Genomic DNA, 20,181 nt, shown 5'->3' on the forward strand with positions numbered 1-20,181 from the left:
TGATCGGGGAGGCTCAGCGCCAGTTCCCCTCCCGTGTGCCTCTGGCCACGAGGGGCTGCCACCTTCCCGGGGAGGGGGGTGGGGGACGTGGTACAGGGCCCGGCAGTTGTGGGGCTGGGAGATGGTGCGGGTGGAGCTGCTGCCCTGCCCGCCGCCAGCCCTGGTTCCCTCCCCATGTCTGTCCCTGAACGCAGAACCTAGAGTCGGCCCTGAGCACTGCCAGGTGTGGCCCAAAGCCTCAAAGGAAGTTCCTAGCCTAGTGCCAGGGCCAGGGACGTCGCTGAGGGCAGGCGCACACGCTCCAGCTCACGGCTCCTCTGTCCGTCCTGGTCCCCAAAGAGGAAAGCCAAACTTCCCGGTAAAGGGGTAAGACTCTGTGTCCGGAGTGAAGACGCTTGTGGAACAGGGAACTTGCAGCCCTCTTTCAGACGCCCTTGTGTATGAGTGAGGTCTGCCACAGCGCCCGCGAGCGACCCCCACCCGTGGAACGGAGCCACGCCATTGGGGTCAGCCTGTGTCCACGCGGTTTCCACAGGCCCGTCGGAGCTGCTTGGGCAACTCATGGCACGCGTGGGGGTGGATGTGAGTCTGGGGGGCCCTTTCAGAGCCCACCCGCACCCCTGCAAGTCACCCCAGGCCTCTCGGACTAATTTCGCAGCTCGGAGGGACGGGGTGCAGCAAGGGCCCCCTGCCCACCCCTGCCCTTTCCCTCTCACACCCACTCCGTGGGGACAGTGCGGGGGCCCCGTCGTTCCCAGGGTGCCCCGAAGGTCTGATTCCGGCAGAGAGAGCAAGTCCACCCCCCAAGAGCCTCGGTGCCCACATGAGCCCCAGAGCCTGCACTGCGGACACGGGCCCAGTTGGGTTCGTCCAGATGGTTCCCACGGGACAGGAGCACCCCTCGAGTGCCCTGGAGCCTGTGTGTGGTGGCCCTGTGCCCCAGGGCCTGCGTCAGAGCTGGTCCCCTCACCTGCTCGGGGTCAGACCCAGTGTCACCACGGCCGGGTCTTCTCAGGGGACGTTGTCATCAGCTGTGGGTTCAGATACAACATGGTGTATCGGTGACATGCTGGGGGCCACCACATTCTGAGCTGGTGGTGGTGATGGGAGGGGGGTGGCAGGTGGGGGTCACTGGTGTGGCCCCTGCACCCACAGGTGGAGTCATGGGTGAGGCCCAGGCCCAGTGGCCCCAACATGTGTCTCTGACATCATCCCTGAGCCCTCAGACAGAGCCAGCAGCTCGACATCGAGGGAATGTCCAGGCCCACCCCAGTGCTCACTGTGGGCCCAGTGCTGGTGGTCAGAGGGGCCCTGGAAGACCCTAGGACCTGCCCCGTCCCTCCCTCTCGAGGTTCCAGTCGGGCCCGTGACGCCGTGCTCTGGGCTGGAGGGTGGTGCTGAGACATCCCTGCCACCTGGGCCTGGTGCCCCCCTCCCTGCAGGACCCGCCTGCATCCACCCAAGGTGCCAAGCCCTGATGCGGGTGCCCTGAGCCGGCTGGGAGACCCGCGCAGGCCGTGGACGGGTGCGGGGGAGGGGGGGCGGGGAGCGGCTTCAGCGTGAGCCTTTGGGAGCACCGTGATGGGAGAATGAGGGGGATAATGAGAAAGAGCTGGGCCCAGGGGGCGTCACAGCTGAGCGGCGCCCCCATCCATCTCCCGTGTCGGGACCGTGCCGCCGGGACGGCGGACATCACTGCTGACAAAGGTGTGTGCTCAGGGTTCCTCGGGCACGGGCCAGGCGGTTCAGGAGCACAAGGTCGAGCCAAGGACTTTATGGCGCTGTGGCCTAGATGGCTGCCCGGGCTCGCGCCAGGTACCTGCAGCCTGGCACACTCAGCTGGTACGCACGCTCGGTGCATAGACCTGGCACTCACACCCAGTGTGCGTACTTGGTACATGCAGCCTGACACACACACACCTGGTACACATACCTGGTACACACACTTGGCATACACAACTGGCACACACATCTGATACACACACCTGGCACAGACTTGGCATATATATGGCACATGCACTTATCATATATACCTGGCACACACCTGCACACACACCTGTCACACACCTGGCATACACGCCTGAAACATACCCAGTATGCCTACTTGGTACATGCAGCCTGCCACACACACCTGGCACACACACCTGGTACACAGACCCAGTTATGCATACTTGGTACGTGCGGCCTGGCACATGCGCCTGGCACACATACGTGCACACACCTGGCACACACACCCACCTCCATACCTGGCACCTGCGCCTGGCCTGCCCGTGCTCCCTGTGTGTGCTCCCAGCCGGCAAACCGCCTCCTGCTCCTCTTTCCCTTCTGGCGGCCTGCACTCTGGAGCCCCGTGTGTGCAGCTCGCCCCGACGGCGTGCACCTCTGGACTCGCCCTCGGACACTCTCCAGCGACGGCCAGTCCCTCCCTCTGCGCTGCCGGCCGCGAGCCGCCCCGTCGCCGCCTGAGTGCCAGGCTGCATTCCAGACCCCGCAGGGCGCTGGCGTTAGCGCTTCTCGCTGCGGCATTGGACGAGGGAGCCGTTCTTCTTGGCTGCTGCCCCAGCGCGGATCCGAGCGGCCCCGACCAGCCCCAGAGAATCCTCCACGGCAGCCTGGACCCACGGCGGGACCCTCGGGCGCGGGGAGGCGGCGCTGCAGGCTGCGGGTGTGGCTCTGTGTCCGCCGTCCACCCCTCGGCCCCCTCCACAAGGCGCAGAGACAAGTCAGACCCACCAGAGCCAGTTACGCGGCGAGGACACATCCACACCCCTAAGCCCAGGCCCTGGGCGTCTGGCCCTCGGTCCCCGGGCAGTGGCCCTTCCTTCTCTTGCCCAGACACAGGCTGTGGAACAGGCCCGTCGGTCACTGATCTTGCCCCCTGCACCCCGGCCCGAGCACTGGGCCCTGAGCCCCCTCCGGCTCCGTCCCGGGACACAGGGGACACAGCACTTCATGCCCGCGTGCACTCGGGTCCGCATCCCTGGCTGCGTCCTGGCACCCCCGCCAGCCGCTCCGTGCCGGGCCGTGCCAGGCGGTCGTTCCCAGGTGGGCGCCCTGGCCTCTCGGGGCTGCGGGCCGAGGGGCCGCTGGCCTGGCCCCGCCCCTCCTCAGGTGCGCCCGTGGCCCCACGCGGAAACCGATCAAGGTGCGATTTGTGTTCATTAAGCGCTTGTCAAAACTGAAAAATTTTCTAATCAACAGCCATCTCGCCGCGGCCCCCGCGATGGCTCGGAGCGCCGCCTTGGCCGCGGCCGCCGCCGCGGCGCTCTGCCCGTGACAACTCTAGGCTAAGACTCCGCAGATGATCACATTAGGCTAAGCTGCGAAGGAAATGAACCGTGTCTTATTTAGGTGCCCGGGGCTGCAGTGCCGTCCTTCCCCGCAGGGCACTTGGTGGCGGTTTATGGCTTTAAAATTAGTGTAGCTGCCGCTGGCTGCCGGCTCGGCCTGTTCTGCCTTTGAACCCCATAAGCAAAGGGAAGGCCCCCTTTGTCTCTCCCCCCGCCCCCACCTCGCTCCCGCGCACGGCCGCGGTTTTGTTTTGCATGTTTTCCAGACGGCTTTCGGCAATAAAAGTGTCTGACTCCCCCCGACGTGCCCCGCGCCGGCACGGCCGCCCCTCCCCGCCCACGCGACGAGAGGGGCCGGGAAAGGAAAAGTTGACAAGGTCACGGGTTGGCACGGGACCCCCCCCCTTTTCTCCGTGGCCGCTGGCAGCTCCCGATGGCATCGTGAACCTCCCCGCATGTGCCAGCAGGAGGCAGAGGGCACGGGCCTTAGTGCCTTAGTGCCAGCCTGGCACCGGGTGGACGTGCACGCGCCCTTCTGGGCCCTGCTCACCTGTCTCGTGTTAGGAATGTGGCAAACTTGGCGGGGGGGAGGGGGGTGTCCCAAACGCTGAGATGGTGCCGCTGAGCCCTCACCCTCCAAAGGAGGCGGCCGGAGCCCCTGGCACCAAGCCCACCCCCAGCCAGGAGGACGCTGGCCTGGTCTCTCCCATCCTGCTCTTTACCCACCAGTCTGCAGGTGTAGACGGTGGAACACCACCGGTCCACTGCCTCGGTCGTAGCTGCTGGTTCTCGGGAAGGTCGGCGGGACAGGTGCTGAGTCGCGGGCGTGGGGCTAGGGGGCTTCAGTGTCCTTAGTTTAGGGGCGTGGAGAGTGGGGCAGCCAGGGGCCCCCTCTCCTCACTGGAAAGGGGTAGGCTTCCTGGAGGAGAGCACCTTGGGTGGAGGGCGGTGGTAGAACAGATTCCCGTGAAAGCAGAGAAAGAGCGGGAAGAGGAAGGATGGATGGACGACGGAATAGAGGGTGGGGTGCCTGGGCAGGCCTGGAGCATCCTCGGACTGAGGGTCCATCCACCTCTCTGCATGCTGAGCACTGGTCCTGGCTTGTTCAGGCCCAGAAGCTGAGGTTTGAAGGCAGTCGGGCTTGGGCTGACATGCAGAGGTGGAACTCGGGCTGGAGGCAGCGTCGGGGACAGGCGGGAGGCACCCCAGGTTCCAGCCCCCGCGTCACATTAAAAATAAGGGCCAGGGGACAGCACAGGGATTATTAGTTAAGGTGCCGGCCCGGCACGCAGCCGACCCTGGTTCTAACCCCGGCACCATGTACAGTCCCCTGAACCTCACCACGAGTGATGCCAGTTGTGGGCCAACACCCTGCCCACAAATAACCAAAAGAATTATTTTCACAGTAAAATTTAAACCAAGGGGCCAGAGAAGTGCTTCTTGCCTTGCCCCCAGCCGGTTGGATTCCCGGCACCACACAGTGACCCCAACGGTTGCCAGACGTGGCCTCAAAACCCAAAATAACTTTTGTTTTTTTTGGAGACACACCTGGCGATGCTCAGGGGTTCCTCCTGGCCCTGCACTCAGGGATCACGTTCCCGGCAGTGCTCCAGGGACCCTGTGGGATGCCGGGGATCAAACCCGGTCAGCCGTGTGCGAGGCAAACGCCCTCCCCGCTGTGCTATGGCTCCAGGCCTCGGATCATTTTATTTTAATCAGAATAAAATGAAGCACTCCAGCTGGAGCTCAGAGCCTCGTGGTTGGTGGCCTTGTGGGACGCACCGTCCACAAGGCCTGACTGTCGCTCGTCTCGGCCGGCACCATGCAGGCCAGGCCAGGCTGGTCTGCGTGTCCACGCCACTGTCCCCTCCAGCGCTCACGAGTGCCAGCTGGTCTGAGCGGGGCACGGTTCAGTTTAGTCTGAAACACGAACAGCCTCTGCTGCCCTGGACCAGTCCAGAGGGAATCCACTCAGCGCTCGAGGTGGACCCATCCTTGGTGGAGAGCACCCCGCGGGGAGCCTTCATCCCAGCCCACCTGTTGGGGCTGAGGGGGTGCTGGCCTTCTGCTCAGCGTCCCTGGCCGACCCCGTGGGATGGCAGCTCGTGGGACCCCCCTGGACCCTTGCGTGTCAAGGACAGTCGGACTATGGCCTGTCACCGCTCGTGTCCCTTCTCCCAACAGTGGCCCCGAAATCCCAGGCGGGCTCCGAGCAGATGCTCCCCGAGTGCCACATTGGGTGGGCACAGCTGTGGGGGCCACAGGGATCCCCCCGCCCCAATGCTTGCCATTCTCACTTTGAAGCCGCTTCCTACCTGTCCACTGCGGCCGGGCCCTGGGGAGGGAGAGAAACCCTCTTTGAAGAGACGCGCCCCCCCCCCTTCCCCAAAGGCTTTGGTAGTTGGCCGAGTCGGGGCTGTTCTAGGGTGCCATCCTGGTCCCGGTGCTGGTGCCTGGGGGGAGCTATTGTTAATTATTCATCAAATGGGCTGGACCATTTGAATGGCCCGTATTATGCACATCTTCATAGATCCTTCGCCTTTGAAAAGAGTTTTAAATGGAGTTGGGGAGAAGGTGGTGCATCTAACAATGAATTCGCTGGGTGGAAATCTTTTTTTTTTGAGCCTAGAAGTTAGGGGCTTTAAAAATAGAACTTTAGACCAACTCCACTCTGCCTCTTTGAACCTGGGCATTGAAGAGGCATCGTGGGGATGGGGGTAGCCATCCCTTCCTTCTTCGTTTGGGGGGGAGGGGGAGCCCGGGCCTCGGTGTCTGAACCTTGGCTGACGTCTGCCCGCGCGTGCATCCCCAAGACATGGGCAGGGAAGTCTCGGGTGCCTGGCGGCCCCTTTGGGCTACAGGACCCTTTTCCCGAGGGCTCTCCAGAGAGCCCGGTTCACGGTGAATGAAGTCTGTCCGTCAGATACATTGGGAGTGACCCGGAGGTCAGTGCTAAGTATCTGTGTGATCCACTTAGAACCTGACGGCCACTCTTCCCTGTTACCTGCATGCGTGGGGATGTCCTGGGCGCTGGAGGCGGCTGCAGACGCTTTGCCGTCGGTTTCCCAGGAGTCAGACGGTCCTACCGCGGGGGCCTCCGCAGATGCCAAGCAGGGTGAGGTGGGTGACAGGATCCTGCGGGACTTTCTCGGGACTCCGCACCCAGTTCAGGTGGCACTGGAGCCCGGCACCCGTGGCATGACTAAAGCCCGACCTTCCCTGCTCCTTCCCGCCGGCGTGCCATGAGTGGCCCCGTGGCCCCTGCGGGTCTGTCATCTGGCCGTGGTTGACACACATCCAGGGGGACCCTTTCCAGGCTCCTGTGCTGGTTCCTTTTCACCCTTGTCCCCACTTGCCCGGAACTTCCAGGCGTTGGAAGGCGCCGAGTTCCTCACGGGGGCCGCAGGATTCGGGAATTCTCAAGGTCGCTGCAACGCGGGTGCAGTCCCCAGCGGCGCCCGTTCTCTGCGTTTCTGAGAACCTGGCTTATGTGCGACAGGGTCATTCCCGAGAGCAGGAAACGTGACACGGGTGCGAGCTCAGCACGCAGAGACTGTCGCCATACGAGATGATGAGTGGAATCACCTCCGGCCCGCACCCAGAGAGGCAGGGAGATGTGTCGGGGGCCTGGACTCTGAGATCGGAAGCTGCTGCCTTTGTCTTAAGTCCCCGAGGCCACTGTGGGGTGACTGTGGGCAGGGGCTGACTTTTGTCCCAGCCGGGGACGAGCTGCGGCCAGTCAGTGTGCTTCGGGGCCTCCCCCGGCGTCTCGAGGGAGCTGCCCCGTCAGGCCCCGCCGTGAGCAAGGCGTTGCCGCGTCTTGAGAATATTCCTGAACTCATGGAGCCCAGCAGTGCCGAGGGACCGCACCTTGAGGACAGCCTGGCTGATGGTACAGAAAGGAACGGACCCCGGGAGAAACCACCTTTCTGCCCGTCCGTCCCAGAAACAACCTCACAGCTGTCGGTCTCTGGGCAGTTACCACCGTCACGTCGGTAGACACCCTCCACGTCTCGGCAGGAAGGCCTTTCAGGGACCAAGACTTCTCTGGGTTTCCCTTGGATGGAGTGACGGGAAGGCGGCATGTTGGTGCCTTGAGGAGAGTTGGGTCGGGTGCGAGGCGGGTGGCGGGCACGTTGCGTGCAGGGAAGTGGCCGGCCTCGCCCCGGTGCCGCTCACGGAGCTCCCGCCACGTCGGTTCCCTCTTTCAGCCACGGCCACAGGTGACGTCGGAGGCCAGGCGGCGAGAATCAATATCGGGAGGAGTCGGGCTCTTGATGGATCGCTGTGCTGGGAGCCCAACTTCGCGCCCAGAGCCCCAGAGCTGACTAAGATGGAGTCCCCCTGCCCCTGACCAGCGCCACCTCACACCCGTTCCCGCCGCAGCCTGGCTGAGAGGGCCCGCGCTCCTCCTCTGTCAGGAGCCCCTGCCGGGGACAAGGCGTGGGAAGTGCCGATTTGAGGGCCTCACCCTGGAGCGGCTAATCCATTAATTCCATCTCAGGAGGGATGCTGGGAAGCCAGCCCCCGCACCCCCGACACACACACACACACACACAAAGACTCGACAGACACACACACACATACACAAAGATTCACCAGACACAGACAGACACGCCAGACACACACACACACACACACACATACGCACACACACACACAGAGCACCCCTGACACACACAGAGCACCCCTGACACACACACACACACACACAAAGACTCGACAGACACACACACACATACACAAAGATTCACCAGACACAGACAGACACGCCAGACATACACACACACACACACACACACACACACACACAGGCATATACATGCCAGACAGACAGACGCACAGACTCAAAGACATGCACACACAGACACACACACATGCAAAGACTCACCAGACACATGGACAGACACACGCCAGACAGACACACAGACACAGACACGCACAGACACACACACAGGCGCGGGTATATACACACCAGACAGATGTACGTACAGACAGAGATACAAGCATAGACACAGAGCACACACACGTTCCAGACACGCCAGCCAGACGCACAGACACACATACAGACAGATACACAGACATGCACATAGACACACACAGGTACATGCATAGACACGGATACACACATGGACAAACACATGTGCCAGACAGGTGCAGACACAGACACACATACACAGAGAGAGATACACAGATAGACAAGCGCGCGCGCACACACACACGCGCACACACACACACACACACACACACCCCCGGTTTCTGCCGGGCGCTGGAAGCTCGGGTCCCTGGCGGGGCTCTCAGCCGTCAGCCGGCTTCTCTCATTGCACCTCATTTGCATCTGGGACATCAATTAGCATGTTTGTGGAGGCTAATTGAATGAAACTCAATCATAGCTCTTAATTGCTTGCCTATGTGAAAAGAAATCACATTAATGCAGCTAATTAAGTGTACGGCAATAGATGCAACATAATTAGGCGCGCCGCGTAAGAAACAAGGGACGGCGGAGGTGGCCGGGACGCCGCACTTCCGGGACCAGGGTGCGCCCCAGCGCCCGGCGGAACCAGAGGGGAGCAGAGACTCTAGCCCACAGGACGGCCTGGACAGCTCAGAAGAAAAATGCAAATAGCGTTGCAATTACTACTTTTTCAAGCTGTTGAGGGCAGGAGATGGGCCCTCTGGGGGGCTGGGCTCTTGAGTGGACCCCGGGGACTTGTTAAGTGCTGTTTAAAAGTACTTGGTTTTGAATTACCCTCATGCCTTGTTAAAGGGCCTTCTCCCCTTTTATCTTCCATCAGCATTTTCTTCCGAACACGGGGCAGGCGGGTAGTGGAGCATTTGCATATCAAACTCCAGCAGGCTGTCACCTGCACCCACCCGGGCCGTGGGCCGTGCCAGCCACATGCTCCGCCACTAGGCCCTCGTTCTGCTCCCTCCAGCGCCCCCGCAGCGCCACAAGAGGAGAAGGGCGAGAAAAGAAGGAGGCGGCCTGTCGGCGTGGGGCGGGGGGAAAGAGTCGCCACAGGCTCCCCGACCCACTCCTAGGGGTCTCACCGGCAGTGCTCAGGGCTTATTCCCGGCTCAGTGCTCGGGGTTCCCGCCTAGTGGCACTCGGGGACCCTCTACGGTGCCAGGGAGCGAACCTGGGTGGGCCGCATGCGTGACAAGCGCCTGCCCACTGTGCTCTCTCTGGCCCCCAACGTCCACCCCCTTTGGGAAACGTCATTGGAAAGACGAGGAAATGCCTTTTTGTCAAGTTGGTTAAAAATGGCAGTGGCCAACCCGGGGCAGTGCCTGGTGGTTAGGCAGACTTGGTTGTGTGTGTGTGTGTGTGTGTGTGTGTGTCTGTACATATATCACGATGATCATGACCATCTTGTTGTTCATTGATTGCCTCGAGCAGGCCCCAGTAACGTCTCCTTCATCCTAGCCCTGAGATTATATTCAAGGCTCTTTAGGAGAATGAGACCCATCCTTGTTACTGGTATTTGGCATATTGGGGACGCCACGGGGAGTTTGCCAGACTCTGCCGTGTGGGCAGGCTATGTTCGGTAGCCTGCCAGGTTGTCCAAAGCAAGAATGAGGTAATAAGATATATATACATATATATACATACATACACACACATATGTATATATATATATATATATATATATACACACTAGGGCTGGAGCAATAGCACAGCGGTAGGGCATTTGCCTTGCGCACAACCTGCTCGACTAAGCTGGATTCGATTCCTCTGCCCCTCTCAGAGGGCCCAGCAAGCTGCCGAGAGTCTCTCGCCCACACAGCAAAGCCTGGCAAGCTCCCCGTGACGTATTCGATATGCCAAACACAGTAACAACAAGTCTCAAAATGGAGACGTTACTGGGCCCACTTGAGCAAATTAATGAACAATGGGAGGACAGTGACAGATACATACATACGTGTGTGTGTGTGTGTTTGTGTGTGTGTGTATATATATATATATATATATATACACACATATATATATCACACCCAGCAATGCACAGGGGTTATTCCTGGCTCATGCACTCAGGAATCACTCCTGGCAGTGCTCAGGGGACCATATGGGATGCTGGGAATCGAACCCGGGTCGGCCGCGTGCAAGGCCAACGCCCTCCCCGCTGTGCTATCGCTCCAGCCCCCAGTTTTGTTTGTTTCTAGAAGAGCTTGTGGCTCTGTGCTTCCCCGTCCCACTCCAGCCAGAAGGCAGTGCCCAGGCCGGGCCCGAGCTGGACGGGCTCCCTTGCCGTCTCCAGAGCCGGAGAGCGGACGCCCCGTACATCCCTATAATCATTTTAAATAAAATATCCTGGTTATTGTATGTTAAAACAGGCCTGTTCCAGAGGCGCATGCTGAGGCCCCGTCACTGATTAGCCTCATTTCAGAGCCCATAAGCGATAAATGCTCAATTACACTCCTGCTATTGTATTTTAATTCGTTAAGAATTGGCACCAAGGAAGAAAGTTCTAGCAAGTTGGTATTTCTAAAGGAGTAAACTGTGCAAGAAGGAATTCATTACACAGCGGCCTGCGCTCGGGCCCGAGACCTTCCCCTCCCGCTCGCTCACTCTCTTCCCTCCTTCCTTTTCTTTTCATCTTTAGAACTTTTTCCCCCCTTTTTGCTTCTAGAACTTGTTTCTGCCTTCATGTTTGGCTTCGAGGACTTTCTTTCCCTTATTCTTTCCTTTGTCCTTTTCCTCTCTTTTCTTTCTTCCCTTTTTGCTCTGGAACTCTTTTCGCTTCAAGAAGTTTTCTTTCTCATTTTCACCTTTTCTCCCTTCCTTCCGGAACTTTCTCGGGTCATTTCTCCGCCGAGGCTGCAGGCTGCGCCCCAACTCTTCCTTGCACCCCCTGCCCTAGGCTGTCGTCCAAACCTCAGCTCCCTTGCTGAAGCCAAATACCAAAACTACCGCCAAGATTCTGCTCAAGGGGCTGGAGCAATAGCACAGCAGGTAGGGCGTTTGCCTTACACGCAGCCAACATGGCTGATCCAGGTTCGATTCCCAGCATCCCATATGGTCCCCCGAGCACCGCCAGGGGTAATTCCTGAGTGCATGAGCCAGGAGTAAGCCCTGAGCCTTGCTGGGTGTGACTCAAAAAGCAAAAAAAAAAAAAAAAAAATTCTGCTCAAAAGTCCAGAATCCGTTTCCTCCGCGTCCAACGTGAGTTTTCAGACGACTGAGGAGGTTTCTTTTGTTAAGAATCTGTTTCTTCACAATCCTGCAGAATCTAGGCAGCATCTTAGCCCAGGATGCAGTGAACTTTCAGACCCCTGCACCCCGGGCGGGCTCAGACATCTGCCCACCCCCAGTTCTAGATTTTCTCCGCACCTCACCTCACTGCACCAAGATTGAGGGGTCTCGGGGCAGTGGCTAGATTTTGTGGGCGTGTGGGCAGTCGTACCACCAGCAAAGTATCACCCACAGCCTCACGCTGCTGCTGCTTGGCCCTGGGGAGCATGAGGTGACCCCAGGGTTCGAACTCTTACCCGTGGTTCCTGCCAGCTCATGCTGTCACAGAGTAAGCCACAGCAGAGCCCCTCGCTGTCCTGCTCTGGGGCCAGGCTCTTGCCATGGGCGGGTCTTGCAGGACTTCCTGCCACATCCCGCCGTGAGCCCCGCGACCCTTCCATGCCGCCTCTCAGCCCCTTCCAGCCCTTCACAAAGCACTTGACTTGTGTGTCAAGTTTTTCCCTCCCTCACCGCATGGCAGCCTGGGGCCTGACGTAATGCTTCAAGGTGCTGTCCCCCACCCCCAGAAAGGCCGCTGTTTCCAGGGAAGTGCTCACAAAACAAGTGCCACCGCCGCCCTGAGACACTCCCCATCCCCACCCCTACCCACCCACCACCTCTGTTTAGATCAAGCTTTGGTTGCTAAGCACCCGGGCTCCCGTGATAATTTCCCTGGGATTGTGGAAACTGTTAGATTCAAGGTAGACACAGAATGAAAACCTCTTCCAGTGTTTGAGTGACACGGATTGTGTCCTGGTAACACTCACCAACTCTGTCTCAGCACAAACTCACGAGCTCCGCCTTTATCATGACTGAGTAATATTCTGCTGTGTATAAATGCGGTGTGTCTTTATCCATGTCCATCCATGGATGCTGGTTCTCATACCTTGATGTGGATGATTTTGTGATCAACAGGAGAATGTGTATCTCTTAGGGGGAACGAGAAAGACCTTTGGAGCTGGAGAGGGAGCACAGTGTGTCGGGCGTTTGCCGTGCACATGGCCAATTCCTAGCACCCCATCTGCTCCCCCAGGGACCCCCAGGAGTGGCCCTGGCTTCAAGCGAGTTATGGCTTCAAAATAAAAACTCCCATTTTATTTCCAGGAGAATCTGTTTCCCGCTGTTTGCTGAGTGCCCCATGGCCCCTGCTCCCCCCCCTTGCCTGTGGGGCCTCGCCCCGAGAACCCCCAGCAAGGCAGACAGAAACTCCACGTCTCCCGAGTGCTCCCCGGGACCCCGCACCTAGCCCCAGCATTCCAGGGCTCCCCGTTAACTCTCTGGCTTTGCCGTCCCGACAGGATTACATGCAGAACGTCCACGGGAAGGAGATTGACCTGCTGAGGACGACGGTGAAGGTCCCGGGGAAGCGGCCCCCGCGCGCCACGTCGGCCTGCGCGCCCATCTCCAGCCCCAAAACCAACGGGCTGGCCAAGGACATGAGCAGTTTACACATCTCACCCAATTCAGGTGAGTGCCGGGGCCAGCGGGGCGGTCACTGGGGCCCGGTCCCGCCACGATCAGGTCACTGGATTCTGGCCCCGCCACGGTCACTGGGGCCCGAGCCCACCGAGGTCACAAGTGGGGTGTGGCTGCCTTATTGTGGTGGGTGGGGGGGGGGGGGGAGGCCCTTCACACGTGTGTCCGGCTCCCAGCAGGCGCACGTGGCGTCCAGAGCCCGGCCTGATGCTGGCCCTCCCTGGGCGCTATGCAGAGCTGTGCTTTCGGGGCCTTCTGGGAACGGGGTCAGGACAGCTGCGTGTCCTGGAGGAGCACCACAGGGGAGAGGACAAGCCGTGTGGAGCAAGATTGTTGTTTTGATGGGGCTCAGGGGTCCCGGGCCTTGGACCAGCTTGGGGGTGCTCAGGGTCACACCCAGGGGTGGCTGGGGGATGTGTGGTACTGGGGATTGAGCCGGGGTGGGCCACGTGCAAGGCAGGGGCCCTAACCATTGCATAACCCCTCTGGCCCTCAAAGCCTGTTCGCTTCTTCCTGTCTGTCTGTGAGCTGCCTCATCGTTCTCCCTGTAGGCGCGGGACGACCGTAGTCTAGGCACAAGACCCCAGGTGCAGGACCCCGCCTCGTTTGAGGCTTTGTGGGGTGGCAGGTCCGGGGACCCCAGGAGGCCCTTGAACCAGTGCCTGTGGCCTGTGTAAGCTCAGCACCAGGCTTAGCTGTCAGCTCCTGCCAGGCTTGGTCTCCGGGAAAACAGTCTACATACACGTACTCAGACATACACACACATACTGAGACATACACACATACACACACTCACACACAGACACACATACACGCATGCACACACTCACACGTATACACACGCAGACACACATACATGCATACACATACACTCACATACTCAGACATGCACGCATACACGCCCACATACTCAGACATACACACACACGCATGCACACACTCACACACATACACAGACGCACATAACACGCATACACACACATACACGTATACACACACACAGACATACACACATACAGGCCTACACATACAGGCCTACACATACACATACATGCATACACACACACTCACATACTCAGACATGCACGCACATGTGTGTATACACACACATACAGATACACTTATATACACATACAATACATGCATAAATACAGTCATTTGTACACACACGCATACACATACACACACATTCGTGCATGCACTCAGACATACATACACACATATACACACATAACACATGCATATACATGTGCATATATACATATGTGCATTACACTCACACACACACACACACACACACACACGTCTCCACACAGCTGTCTTATGGCAGGAGGGAGCGTCCACGGTGCCCTGGCCCTGCAGGGCTGCAAGGGGCGGGCACGGGATGGTGTGGAGACGCAGGGGCTGATGGCCCAGAGCTGCTGTGTCCGATTGCAGTGACCCGCTCTCTGCCCCGTGGCCAGCTCCTCACTCCGGCAGGGGACAGATTACTTCACCACGCGGCACCTTGTCCTTCGCAGGAGGCGCCTGACCACGTGGGGTGGGCAGAGGAGAAGCTGCCCCCATCGAGGGTCCCGGAAATGTCCCTGGGGCCGAAACACGGGTGCCCGTGACTCCATCGCCGTCGTCTGCTCAGCAGGGGCCGGGGCTGGTGTGTCGGCAGGGCAGGTGCTGGCTGTGCACGCGGCCGGCCACGTGGGGCCCCTGAACGCAGGTGCAGGCCCTGAGCATTGTCCACGGGGACCTCTCAGGGCCAGTGGCTGTACTGACCAGATGCAGACGCCCGTTCTCCCAGCCACGCTGTCCCTGTCCCTGTGAGAGCCGCAATTACTGACATTGTCCTCCAGCAACTCCCGCCCTCGTGGATAGCACGGCCAGCGGGCATGTTCCCTACGGCTAGCTGCACCGAGGCTCAGGCTGTCGGGGTGCTTAGGGCCCTGGAGGCCACGCAGGGCGGCCCCTGAATGCTCATGCCCAGGGAAGTGCCACGTTCGTTCACAGGAAGCTAAGTTGGTACCCACAGGGACAGCATTGCCCGGGTACGGGGGTGGGGTAGGGGCACCGGGGGCCCCGTCCAACCCTGTTTGGACCCTTTCTATCGGGGGAGACACCCTCTTCCTTGCAGCGTGGTGCTTCATGCCAAAGAAGGGTTGTGACCCACCTTGGGAGGGGGGCAGTGGCCTGCAGGCCGCCTTAGCAAGGAGCGTGTCCCTCTAACTCTATGTCCAGTTTGTGCCCCTCGTTAGTGGCAGCTGGTGGCCAGGAGCTCTGGGCACAGGGCCTGGTGGGAGAGCCAGCCCAGCCCGCTGGGGTCCCCGGGGGTGATGGTATTTCACTGCCTCCTCTGAAGCGGGAGATCTGGGGACGGTCGTTTTCCTCGATCCAGGAAAAAGGCTGACATGCATTTTCATCACCGAGGTCAGTGGGTCTCAGCTCGGGGCCATCAGGACCCTGTAGATCCCCAGATAGTCAGAGGGGAGAAACGGGAGACTTGGGGGCCAGCTGGTAGGACGGGAGGGACCCCAGGAAGGAAGTTTGGCTGGGAGGGGCCGGCACTACTGAGACCTGCCGCGGGCAGGTCCTGTCGCTCCCCCCGCTCAGCTCCGCCCCGGCTCTCTCCATCCTTCACGCCCCCCTCCTTGGCTCACTGCACCTCAGTGCTGCCCGGAACGGACTCAGGAGCGAGATCGGCTCCCGAGCTTCGAGGGACTTTCCCCCCACGGACCCAACACGCGAGTGTGTCCAAACCCTTCAGCGGACACTTGGCATCACCTCGGGATTCTGGGAGGGGTTTGCACGAGAGGCCCCATCCCTGACCTGCGCACCCACAGAGCTGGGCAGTGTCCCTCAGTGTCCCGCCGGGCCCCAGTAACAGCATCCCTTGCCTTGGGGGGAGGGGCCACTCCCCCCGTCCCCTGCCCATGCATCCTGCAGCCGGGGCTGACCTAGGTGTCCCCTTGGCATTCCACGTCATTTGCACTGTCGGCTTGTCTTTCTCATTCGTGGACTGAGAGTGTTAGTGGTAGGATAGTTCCACCTTGGTCCCTTTGGCAGGTAGCTGGTTCGTATTTTCAATTTTGTGGTCTTGGGGTTTAGGGTTAACCACAGGGGTTGGCGGCCGTGGTCCAGCCTCCGGCGCGCTGCTGGGGTGACCCCAGCTGACCCCCCACCCAGCTCCGCAGGCCCACACACTGACCCACCAGGCCGGGAAGCCGGGACTGACCTCTGGGGCCAGTACTTGTCGGGGGAACCCCCAGAAAAGCAAGAGAAAACCCCCCACACAGATTATGGTCCTATTTCTTACATGGAGTGGTTTCTACCTTTCACTCAGTAAAACGCAGCTCTTCTTTTTCTGAGGGTTTTGTTTTAGAAAACCTTGAATAGTTTTGGGAATAGACCCGAGTTCATGTGTACGTGTCTGTCTGTCTGTCTCTCTCTCTCTCTCCTCCCCTTCACCCCCTCCCAATTGACACCAGCTGTTTGGTTCGACTTTATGCCATAGGAAATCTGGCTACTTTTTCGATCCACGGACCCCTCACCGTCTCTGTGGGGGTCTCTCTGTCACCTCTGGGCGCCTCTTCATGGCCCCGTGCACTCAGTGACTCGTGTCCGTGGCGTCTGGGGTCGGTGCCCAGCCGTGCCACCTTCATGCTCGTCCCCTAGCGCCAGCCCCCGTCAGGTGACTCCTGTCCATTCTCTCTCAGCCAGTCTCCCCTGGGTGCTCTCACACCCACCTGTTTCCCCAAGCCTTGAGGCCCTGAACCACATCTTTAGAGACTCACCCCTGTGCCTTTTTTTTTTCTTTTTGGGTCACACCCAGCGATGCACAGGGGTCACTCCTGGCTCTGTGCTCAGGAGTTACCCCTGGCGGTGCTCGGGGGACCATATGGGATGCTGGGAATCGAACCCGGGTCGGATGCATGCAAGGCAAACGCCCTACCCGCTGTGCTATCGCTCCAGCCCCACCCCTGTGCCTTTAGCCAGCGTCACGTCACCAGTCCTGTGTGGGGAAGCATCAGCCTCAGGCCATGTCCTTTTGCTCCTGGGGGCCGCACCCGAGGACCCTCAGGAGTTCTTTCTGGCTCTGTGCTCAGGGATCACCCCGGGGGCTCAGAGGACCCCACGGGGCGCTGGAGCCAGGTCTGTGCACAGCTCCTGGGCGCTCTTTCTGTCCCCGGCCTTAACCGTCGGGTTTCTTGCAGGACCCCCGCCGCCCAGTGGTGTCCGTGCGCTTTCTGCCCTCATTTCTTCCTTTGCCTATTCTGTGGGGACCCCCTGCATGAGCAGCTGAGTTGGGCGCTGAGCCCCCCACACCGGTCCTGAGACCCCACCTGCCCACAGCCCCCACCAAGTCCCCGTCTGCTCCAGGACTACGGCGAAGCACACTTCACCACCCCCCCAGGGTCAGACCCCCGAGTGCCGGACCCCTTGGCCTGGGGGGAGAGGGCCAGACAGGCCCCAACCCCATCAGGAAGGCCTGAGCTCAGCCTCGGGAGCCCCGCATGTAGCCAAGACCCCGTGGCAAAGCCTGGGCAAGAGCTCGCAGGGAGGTAGACTGAGTCAGGACCGTGCAGGGGGCACCCGAGAAAGCCCCAGGAGGAACATGCAGGGGAGGGACACCACGGGCGTCTCCCACCGCCTGGCCGCAGGGATGAGGAGGGAGGGGAGGCGTGATCCTCCCCCAGCGCTGGGAGCAGCCCGGGAAGAGCCAGGCGGGAGGCCCAGGACCCCGACGCCTGAGGGGGTGGGTCTCCCCCTGAGGACACTGGGGCTGCCCCTCGGAGCTGCATGGGCCAGGCTGTTCCCTCTCTAGCGGGAAGGCCGCAGGAAGGGAAAGCCATGTCCAGTGACATCGAGGACAGTGTGTCCCTCTCAGTGGCATCGGCTCTGCCCCCAGGAATGTGGCTCCAGCAGGTAGAATCCTTCCCGACACTCGCCCCGTCGGACCGGCCGCAGGGTCCTGGGGCAGGACATGTTGTTAGTTCTCGGGTAGGGCCCCGGCCTGGCCCACACCGGCCCTTCTGAGGCGCGGCCACAGCCTGAATGTCCAGCTGAGGACACGTAGCCTGAGTGTTTTCCAACACGAGCTCTGGGCCAGGCTGGTCCGGGAGATCCCTGTGCCCGAGTCTCCGAGATGGACCGCGGGCGGCCAGGAGCGGGGCCTGGACTCGGACAGGACCTTCTCTGACCCTCGGCTTCCTAGCAGGAACAGGGACATGGGGCCGCCACTAGCCACTGTCCTGATTCTCCCCCAGGCCGGGCCTGCAGCCTCCTACACTGGCCCCGTGCCCCCCATACGGCCGGGCCCCACGATCCTACAGCGCTATGACACAGGCCGGGCGCAAGCGTGGGAAACGGAAGGAGGCGGTCCGAGGGTGCCACGCACACATCCCCCGACGGGCCACAAGCTGTGCATCGGTCACCTTCGTGGGGACGGCTCCTCGGAGCGCAGCCCCCACTGTGCTCTCTGTCCGGCCCCCGCCCCGCCGGGGGACGGGGGGAGTCCTCGCTGGGCCTCACATGCCTTGGTCGGGATCCCTGGCCGCCTGTTCTCCGGAGCGACGCCCCCACCTCCCAGCGGCGCCCCCTCCCCTGCCACGCAGGCCCCCTGGTTTGCAGCCGTTCCCAAAGGCGCCAGGAGGCGGGGGCCGGGCCGGGCCGGGTGGGGGCGGGGACAGCGGCTGCCGAGTCCCGCGTCCCGACCATGCTGTTTCCCTCCACACTCCAGTAATCAAGACCGCCAGCAAAGCCATAAAAGGCCCAACTAATAGCATGAATATTCAGTGACCTAGAATACTAATTATTGTCATGAATATTAATGCCGGCGGACCTGCTCGCTCTCCCCTCCTCTCCTCTCCTCGCCGCTCTCTCTCCCATCCTCTTCCTCCCTCGCTCCCGCTCTCTTTCTTTCCACTTAGCCAGCTCGAACGATGGGTTCTAATGAGAGCATTTAAGAGGAAGCGCGCTCTCCGCCGTGACAGGGACCGGGTAATAAGGGGAGGTTGATTAACGCGGAGCACTTGGGAGAGAGATGAGAGGCTTCACGTGGGCCTGAGCCGGGGAGGCGATGGGACACCGGGGGCTCTGTTGCTGCTCCCGGAGATTAATGAGGCCTAGGAGTGCATTAGGAACAGTGACAAAGGTTTGATCTAATGGGCTCAGTCATTTTTCCTTTGAGTGACAGACGCACAGGAGTAATTGGCTGTGTAGAATGGCAGCTCATTGGCGGTACTTAAGGAGACATTATCCCCGCCGCGTCGCCCACCGAGGCTGTTTATCAAAACCGCTCACACTGCAGACGCCGAGTCGCCGAGCTGCTGTTACGGTGGTGATAGCTATTAGGGCCAGGAAGGGGGGAACAGAAATCACGCAGCCTCCAAACCCCACGCCACTCCCGGCCCCTCCGAAACAAAGTTTTTCTTTGTTTAGTTGCAAACGGGCTGGAGAGCGCTGTGGAGGCTGCCCCTTCCGTGGCTCCAGGTTCTGGTGGGCCGCGTCCCCCCGGGGATGGGGGCACGCCTGCCTCTTCCGCCATCTGGCCAGCCACCCCTTCCTTTTCCGCCTGGGGACTCTTTATTTAGTGGTTTTTTTTTTTTTAATTTAGACTTTTTATTTACAAGTGCTTTTGTCGACCCCCAGGCTGAGAACTTGCCAGAACACTTGGCAGGTCACACCTTGATCGGTGGGAAATTCTTCTGCTGAGCTGAGCCGGGGGCAGGAACCCCAAATCCGCCCCCCGCCCCCAGACCTCACCGCCTGAGTGGGTTTTGACGGCTGCCTAATAGTTCCTTATCTTCCGGGGAGCACGTTCCATTGGGGGCTGGGGCAGAATCCCAGGAAGTTCTCTCATCAGAAGTTGAAAACACAGCAAAATAGCGTTTTTTTTTTTGTTTTCCTACACGAGAGTTTTGGTGCCTCCAAGTCTGCTTGTGGTTTCCCAGGCAGACACTAGCTGTGGACCGTGGGTCACTGCTGCCCCTTCTCTGCGCCTTGTGACCTAGCGCAGACCCCCCTCGGTAAATGAGGCCACACCTGCCCCCAAGCGTCCGGGTCGCTCCTGGGCTGAGCGTTGTCTGGCTTCTCCGACGGACGCCCACACCCCTGCCATCCCAGCGCCGCGGCCCAGCACCAGCCAGGACCCCACCGGCCCTCCCAGGAGACCATCCCAGAATCTCAGGGAAG

General features: G+C 60.3%; 1 protein-coding gene across 6 annotated transcripts in view; it reads left to right on the top strand.

Annotated features, from left to right (window-relative positions):
* Nucleotides 1-20,181, top strand: part of AGAP1 (ArfGAP with GTPase domain, ankyrin repeat and PH domain 1) — a 502,434-nt gene that overhangs the window by 365,012 nt on the left and 117,241 nt on the right. For all 6 annotated transcript variants that reach the window (XM_056122103.1, XM_056122124.1, XM_056122116.1 and 3 more), the window contains one exon: nt 12,822-12,990. In XM_056122103.1, the coding sequence (XP_055978078.1) occupies nt 12,822-12,990 (169 nt within the window). The remainder of the gene's footprint in view (nt 1-12,821; nt 12,991-20,181) is intronic.

Source organism: Sorex fumeus, unplaced genomic scaffold (assembly GCF_029834395.1).
Source record: "Sorex fumeus unplaced genomic scaffold, SorFum_2.1 ptg000005l, whole genome shotgun sequence".
Lineage (NCBI taxonomy): Eukaryota > Metazoa > Chordata > Mammalia > Eulipotyphla > Soricidae > Sorex > Sorex fumeus.